We start from the raw sequence: 8343 nt of genomic DNA on the forward strand, positions 1-8343 counted from the left end.
CAAAATCACAGTGAGATACCATCTCATTATGGCTATTATTAAAAAATAAATGTTGGAGAGGTTGCAGAGAAAACAGAAGGCATATACACTGTTGGTGGGAACATAAATTAGTTCAGTCATTGAGGAAAGCAGTTTGGCAATTTCTCAAGAAACTTAAAGCAGAGATACCATTCGTCCCAGCAATCCCGTTATTAGGCATATACCCAAAGGAGTACAAATTGTTCTACCATAAACACATACGCACATAAATGTTCACTGCAGCAGTATCCATCACAGCAAAGACATGGAATCAACCTAAATGCCCACCAACAGTAGATTGTATAAAGAAAATGTGGTACATATACACCATGGAATACTACACAGGCAAAAAAAAGACGAGATCACGTCTTTTGCAGCATCATGGATGGAGCTGGGGGCCATTATCCTAGGCAAACTAACACAGGAGCAGAAAATGAAATACTACATGTTCTCACTTTTATAAGTGGGAACTAAACATTGAGTACACATGGACACACAAAAAAGGGAATAATAGACACTGGGCCCTACTTGAGGGTGGAGGTTGGGAAGAGGGAGAGGATCAAAACACTGCCTATCAGATACCATACTTATTACCCGGGTGATGAAATAAATTTGCATGCCAAATCCCCATGACACACAATTTACCTATATAACAAACCTGCGCATGTACCCTTGAACCTAAAACAAAGGTTAAAATAATTAAAAATAAATAAAATATAAAATCTTACTTGGTATTCTGAAAAAATAAAAAACAAAATCTGTCTTTTCAGGGGAAGAAAAGTAGGAAAGCTTTATCTCATTTTCCTAGTGGCTTCATAATGCAGGGACCTGCCCCCAGGAAACAGGGTACAGTAGAGGAAACACACAGGGATGTTTAGAGTTTGGGGGAAGGCAGGTGAGCTCTGGGCACTGACCCGTCACCAGCTATTTTTCAAGGAGTCTGAGTGGTGTTAACCTGCAGTCTACCCCGTGAGATTGCTCAGAGTGTAGGAGGATATGGTTTACTGGCTCCAGAAAGCAGCTATTATAACTAAGGAGGAAATGAAGCTTGACTGGCTAGAACAGAAGCAACAATGGAGGCCCATGGAGGGATTTTCCAGGCCCCTATTCCTGATCTCTGAAGTGGCGCTGCTTCCCTTATTCTGCAGTCTTGCTTTGAGACCAGACAATTCTGTACTCTGTCTGTGCCTCCTTCCTTCTCAGCAGCCCTGCCTCTGCCACCTGCCCCAGAAGGGCTCTGGGTCCTCTCATCTCAGGACAGACAAAGGTTTTTGTAATTATCTTCTTGGGTAACCTCCCTGTAAGGAATAGGAGAGGTTATCTGGTCCTGGTCTTTTGGGAGAGCATTGAGAGGAAAAAGTTAAACCAGTGGGCAGCCCAGGCTGCATACATCCTGGGAATATTGCGATTATTCTCTCCAGTAATCTAGGGAAATCTACTGGTTGTTCCGCAGAAAAAGAATTAAGAGAGAACAGGAGACCTGTTGTCTAAGCCTAAGGCAGGATGAGGTTTACCTAGTAACTGATGACGCTAGGCTGAGGCACTCAGCGATTTGTCTCTGCATCTGTCCCCGCCTACCTAACCAATCTGTCCCTGTTTGGAACACTGGACTCCCGTGAGCTGGAAGGAACAGGTTTAATATCTTGGGGCTGGGTATCCCCATTTCACTCATTTGGGGGGATCAAGGGACCCGGGCAATATAGTATTCTGCTCAGTGTCTGGAGATCATCTACCCAGGCTGGAGCTTCTGGGACAGGTGAGGACCCACGGACCCTGGAAGAGCTGGTCCAGGGGATTGAACTCCCGGCATCTCTACAGAGCAGAGCATGATCATATTCCTGCCGCTGCTGCTGGGGCTCAGCCTGGGCTGCACAAGAGCAGGTAAGGACACTTCTTCCGGGGACTCTCCCTTCCCCTGCTCCTGTTTCAGGATAAGGGTGTTCCGTTTTGTAATTGCATATGACCCCCTGGATAGTTTGTCTCCCTGGTATATATTCCTATAGCACTTTGTACTTTATCTTTGTAGCAATTTTAATGTAATTAATCTGTATAATTATCTGTGCAGTGTATATTCCCTGCTGGAATATAGGCAAGGACATTGTTCATCTTATCTATTGCTGCATCCCCAGCTCCTAGCCCAGTGCCTGCATGCAGCAAGTGCTTTGCAAATATGTGCAAACTGAATATTTAATATTTCCAGCACAGTACAAGGCTGACTCTTTCTCTTGACCCTTATTCTCTCTCAATAATTTGCCATAGTGAAGGTCTGTGTTCTGGGCAGATTGTCATGTTTAAATATGCAAATAATCTCGGGGGGCCACTCCTATCCCTGTGCTTAGTCTTGCATAAAGAGGAGACTGGATCTAAAAACTTATCTACTATTTCTATCAACTCCCTCAAATCAGGCTTTCAGAAACTTCAGGGTATGAGCTTGGTCAGTAGACGGTCCCTGAGCAGGAAATCTGTGCCAGACTAACTGGATGTCACCAAGGCTTAGGTTCTCAGCTGAATATAAGAAAAATCAACTTTTTTTCTTCTATATGCTCACACTCAACACTTCTTTGACCAATTGTGTGGGTTTTTTTTTTTTTTTTTAACTCATAGCAACCAATTATCCTACATTAGCTGGATATCCTATAATTCAATTCCATTGTGACATTAACTGGAGTTAACATAGACTCCAAAGGTTAAAGACTCAGTCCCATAAGGCCGCCTCCATTTCAGACACCAATCACAAGTAGTAGCTTCCCGAGTTACCTACATCTTCTGTCCAACTTGGCTACAAATCAGAGGTTCCCATGACCCCCTCCTTGGGGTTGATAATTTGCTAAAGTGGCTTATGGAACTCAGGAAAAGTTTACTTACTATTGTAGACTTTTATAAGGGATATTTTATTTTAATTGATAATGATTATACATATTCCTGGGGTGGATAATGGTGTTTTAGTACATGTAATGTACAGTGATAAGATCAGAGTAATTAGCATATCCATCATCTCATTTATCATTTCTTTGTGTTGGAAACATTCAATATCCTTCTTCTAGTGATTTGAAATGATATAATGTATTATTGTTAATGATAGTCATCCCACAGTGATATAGAACACTAGATTGTAATTTTGCATCCTTTAACAAAGGATATTTTAAAGCATACAAATGAACAACCAGATGAAGAAATACCAGGTGTGGAAGGGTCCCAATCACAGGAGCTCTGTCCCAACAGAATTGGGGTACTTCACCTCCTGGCACGTGGATGTGTTTACCAACTGAGAAGTTCTCTGAACTCCACAGTTCCGGGATTTTTATGGAGGCTTCATCACATAAGCATGACTGATTATTAACTCAATCTCCAGCCCCTTCCCCTTCAGGGAGGATGGGGGAAGGGACTAAAAGTTCCAGGCTTCTAATCATGGCTTGGTCTTTCTGGTGACCAGCCCCTCCTCTAGGAGCCCACCAAGAGTTACCCCATTAGAACAAAAGACACTCCTGTTATCTAGGAAATTCTAAGCGATTAGGCACTCTATCTCAGGAATCAGGGTCAAAGACAAAATATTAGAACAAAAACAAAAGTGCACCTACCATCCCTATCACTCAGGAAATTACAAGGGTTTTAAGAGCTCAGTGCAGAGCTCCTAAATATATGTCTATATGTTATGTATATTTATTATTTATGTATATTTATTATTTATTTATTGTCAGGCCAATAGAAGACATTGACCTGCTCTCCCTTCCCTGGCTCCTCTAGGTGGCTTTGTGGCCCATGTGGAAAGCACCTGTCTACTGGATGATGATGGGACTGCAAAGGATTTCACATACTGTATCTCCTTCAACAAGGATCTGCTGACCTGCTGGGATCCAGAGGAGAACAAGATGGTCCCTTGTGAATTTGGGGTGCTGAATCCCGTGGCCAATGGCATCTCACATTACCTCAACCAACAGGACACCCTGATGCAGCGCTTGCGCAATGGGCTTCAGAATTGTACCACACACACCCAGCCCTTCTGGGGATCACTGACCCACAGGACACGTGAGCAGAGAGGGATGCAGAGGGGCTACCAGGAAGTGCAGTTAGGAGGGCAGGCCAGGGAGGATCCCACAGTGGCCCAGGGGTTTGAGATTTGAGCAGCAAAGAAGAGAAAATGTGTGGATCTGAAATGTAGAAAGAGGGAGGATTGAACCTCAAGGGGAACAAGGTGGCTGACCTGAGTGGAACAGGAGTAGAGAAGGGGAGGTGAGGTTTGAACCGCGAGGAATCATGAGGGAAGCTTATGCAGAGGCTGGGGTATCTCAGGATGGGTACCCAAGATGTTCATGCCTTCTTATCCCAGATTTTGGTGTTCTAGATCTGAGGTGGGCCTAGGCATGGGAATATTCCGAATCCTAGGGGATCCTGACACATGTTTTTTCTCACACTTAAACTCTTGCATTGACAATGGCTTGAAGTTTGTAAAAGTAAACTTGAAGCTTTCCACAGTACAGAATAGTGTGTTTCAAGGGTGGTTTCTGAACCACCTTTCTCAGAATTGCCTGGAGGAGGTGCTTGTTAAATATGCAAGCCCCTTGGTACCACTCATAATTTCTTGGATTTTTATTTAAGATTGTGTTTGAAAAATGTCAAGATAGAGGCAAGCAAGAGGGTCACCTAGGAGAGTAAATCAGTAAAATATGGCAGTATTAGCAATCTCATTAATTTGACTACATTCATTCCAAATTTAAGAGTGAATCTTAAGTTAGGCTTGTTTCCTTAAACTATGTGAGGAGAAAAGGCTTTAACTAGCAAATTAATGTATTAAACAAGATTTGGAGAAAAATTCCTTTTCCACCTTAAAAAAACCCAATGTACAACTCTGGATTACTCTTAGCTTACTTATTTCAAATACTTTCCAGCTTACGTACTTGAAATATAATACAATGACTTCCAGAACAGCTTGCAGTTCAGATCTGGTTTTTACTAATTGTAATCAAACATAACTCTGGAGGAGGAAAGAAAGAAAGGGGCAATGAAGGAATGCGAGAGAAGAAAGAGGAATGCAGGAATATATTCTAATGATTCCCTTTCAAGGGGCAGCATGGCAGGGGGGCTGGGGTGGGAAGTGGGTTGCAAAATCTATGAAGAGTTGCGATAGAAAAAGAAACCAGGTTGGAGAAGAGGCCAGAATGTCACCCTCCTTCCTAAAGATGTTTTTTCTCCTATGCAGGGCCACCATCTGTGCAAGTAGCCCAAACCACTCCTTTTAACACGAGGGAGCCTGTGATGCTGGCCTGCTATGTGTGGGGCTTCTATCCAGCAGATGTGACCATCACGTGGATGAAGAACGGGAATCTTGTCATCCCTCACAGCAGTGGCCAGAAGACGGCCCAGCCCAATGGAGACTGGACGTACCAGACCCTCTCCTATTTAGCCTTAACCCCCTCTTACGGGGACACCTACACCTGTGTGGTGGAGCACATTGGGGCTCCTGAGCCCATCCTTCGGGACTGGAGTAAGTGTATGGCAGATGGATGGAATTAGGGTCAAAGCAGAGAAAATGAGATGTGGATCGATACATGGTACATAGTAGACAGCAAGGTGCTGAAAATGGGGACTGAGTCTGGAGGAACTTATGGGGGGCTTAGGACCAGAATTGGGAAATGGGATAAAGAAATGGAAATATTTAGGTTGGTGAAAAGGATTTGCAGTTTTTGCCATTACTTTTAGTGGCAAAAAACGCAATTACTTTTGCACCAATTTCATATTTCTATTTAGACTGTGCTATTGTTGCTCTGGTGGTGTGGTTGATGTTGCTGCATCTATATTTGAGGGCGGGAGGGGAGCGTGCTTGCTTTGAAATGAGGATGTAAATTTGGCAATTGTATTTTCAGAACCCCAAATTGTCATACACTATTCTAGCCTCCTTAGATTTCAACTATTCTGGTGCCAGAAGCAGATGGGAGCTGAAGGAATGATGAAGGTTGAAGAAGGGGGACATTTCTTGGTGTGGGGCAGTACTACATTTGGCCTGCTCTACCAAGCATAGGGGAGTAGTCAGGCCACGGCTGGCAGACCATTTGGCGTGCATGCTCAGGGGCTAATGGATAAAGAATTAATTACAGTTCAGACACTGTCGGGAGTAGTTAAAGGTATTGTGAGAAGTTGCACACAGCTTTGGGTATTCTTGGAAAAGAAAGAGAACGAAATGAGGAAGAGGAAGGGTGTCTACAAAAGCCAGAGCACAGAATCTCAGATCAGCTGCTGTAACCAGGTTTTCCCCTTGTGGGAAGTGCTGTTTCCTGCTGGGCAGTTGGGAAGGGAATGGAGAACAGAGAAGACAGTGGAAATCACATGCTCACTTGAACTTTCCTGGGGAACATCTCCTCACAGGGTGTACAAGAACCTCCCTTTGGTAATAGAGTGTTCATTTTATCATGGGAAAAGAATCTGAGTGGGACATGATTCAGAACAGGACCAGCCCAAGGAAGTGCAGGGGCTGTGGAGTGGGATGGAGACAAGCTCCATGGGAGATCTAGATGTAGAAGGTACACAAGTAGTAGGATAACTCACAGGATGGATCCACTGGAGGTTAAGACACGTGGTAAGACAGTGTAACAGGAAGCTGCTCAGTCGGAGAAAGTAAGGAAGCAAACGTTGTCACCGTGGGGGCAATGGAGAGGACAGTGAGGAGCCTTTATCCTGATAAGAGTGCCTTTTGGGTAAAGGAAGGAAAGAGGATGCCTTGAGAGGCGCCACTGTATTAGAGAGGACCTGGAAGCCAGGATGCTAATTCTGGGGAGATGGGTTCCCCAGGCTTACTCTAGGAGTAGAGGTCCATGGGACGAGGGTTCGATTTGAGAAAGATCATTTTCTTGGGAGTGGGTGGTGCGAGCTAGACCCTTGGAGCTGGGATAAAGGACCTTTTAACCCACTGAGAAGTGGCTGCAATAAATGGAATTGCCCTGGGGGTGAGCAATAGAAATTGGTTCAAGTAAGTTTCTATTTTTTGCAGCACCTGGGCTGTCCCCCATGCAGACCCTGAAGGTTTCTGTGTCTGCAGTGACTCTGGGCCTAGGCCTCATCATCTTCTCTCTTGGTTTGATCAGCTGGCGGAGAGCTGGCTCCTCTAGTGAGTGACTCCCTGAACTCCCATCCCCACTCTTGGTCCCAATCTCTGCTAACTTTCTGTTTGTGATTGACTCTCTCCTTCCTACCCCCTTTGCTATGAATAATGCTAGATACTTTCATCCACAAAGACTGGTGTAATCAAGTATCTTCCTCTCTTAGGTTACACACCTCTTCCTGGGTCCAATTATCCAGAAGGTAACATCTCTGTTGGTCTACTTCCCTACTTGTCCTTTGGTAGGGGTGTGGGTTAGAGGGGTCAGTGTTGGGTTCAACTAATCTTGCTTATTATATGGGTGAGCTTCCATGAGGACCTAGCCAAGGGCATGATTTAAGCTGCCATTGCTAGGATTAACAGCAGGAAGGAGTATCCTCCTCTTCTACTAAGTGGGATGTCTGCGGAGAGAAGGATGAAGGTGTTTCCTTTGTACTAGTTATTGGTGCCCTCGAGTTCTCAATATCACTGTATTAAGGCATGGGATGGTTACAGTGGCAAACGATGGGGGCAAGTTGGGTTGAAGCCTCATTATCTCCCTTTTATTTATTCTGTAGGACGGCACATTTCCTAGAGGCAGAATCCTACAACTTCCACTCCAAGTGAGAAGGAGATTCAGACTCGATGCTACCATGCCTCTCCAACATCTTCAACACTCTGACATTATCTTGGATCCTATGGTTTCTCCATCCAATTATTTGAATTTCCCAGTCTCCCCTATGTAAAACTTAGCAACTTGGGGAACCTCATTCCTGGGACTATGCTATAACCAAATTATCATCCAAGGCTGTATTTCTGGGATGGATATAATCCGAGGAAGGGAGTTAAAGACCCTCCTGGGGCCCTCAGTGTGCCATAGAGGACAGCAAGTCACTGGTGATTGTTTCGGAGAAATAAACTTTAGTGGAAATAATGTTTTTCCATGTCTTCTTCCTGGGGCCCTGAGGAAGGAATATGGGCAAAGCAGGGACTGAGGTTAATTCTCTTCTACTTGAGTGGGGGAGAAATCAGTGCCTTCTTTCATTTTCCCACTTAGACATGACAGAATTTGGGGCCGTTTTCTGATTAATAATTCATAAGGAGAAATTAAACTGGTGGGATGGAGTCACAGAGTATGGGCAAGGAAGGGGATTAACAGCTTACTCACCCCATACAGGATCTTATAAGGATTAAATGAGTTCATACTTGTAAATGGCTAAGAACACTGCCAGACACACAGCCAGCCTGCAATAGTG

At 44.3% G+C, this 8343-nt stretch overlaps 1 protein-coding gene across 2 annotated transcripts; it reads left to right on the plus strand.

Moving 5' to 3' along the window:
- Window positions 1-1051: 1051 nt before the first annotated feature.
- LOC105531112 (HLA class II histocompatibility antigen, DM beta chain) lies at window positions 1052-8025 on the plus strand. 2 transcript variants are annotated; one of them, XM_011968933.1, is made up of 6 exons: window positions 1052-1899; window positions 3763-4044; window positions 5216-5500; window positions 7001-7117; window positions 7276-7311; window positions 7666-8025. In XM_011968933.1, exons 1-6 carry the CDS (start codon window positions 1845-1847, stop codon window positions 7680-7682), a joined length of 792 nt encoding a protein of 263 aa, XP_011824323.1. In that variant the 5' UTR covers window positions 1052-1844; the 3' UTR covers window positions 7683-8025. The 2 variants fall into 2 exon arrangements, with proteins under 2 accessions (XP_011824323.1, XP_011824324.1); XM_011968934.1 differs by lacking the exons at window positions 7001-7117; window positions 7276-7311 and having other exon boundaries at window positions 7666-8021.
- Window positions 8026-8343: the final 318 nt, after the last annotated feature.

This window comes from Mandrillus leucophaeus, unplaced genomic scaffold (genome assembly GCF_000951045.1).
Source record: "Mandrillus leucophaeus isolate KB7577 unplaced genomic scaffold, Mleu.le_1.0 Scaffold867, whole genome shotgun sequence".
In the NCBI taxonomy this organism is placed as follows: Eukaryota; Metazoa; Chordata; class Mammalia; order Primates; family Cercopithecidae; genus Mandrillus; species Mandrillus leucophaeus.

Coding starts and splice junctions, on each gene's coding strand:
- LOC105531112 (XM_011968933.1), top strand. CDS start 1,845: ATGATCATATTCCTGCCGCTGCTGCTGGGGCTCAGCCTGGGCTGCACA. Junction 1,900..3,762: donor CCTGGGCTGCACAAGAGCAG/GTAAGGACACTT, acceptor TGGCTCCTCTAG/GTGGCTTTGTGGCCCATGTG. Junction 5,501..7,000: donor GCCCATCCTTCGGGACTGGA/GTAAGTGTATGG, acceptor TATTTTTTGCAG/CACCTGGGCTGTCCCCCATG.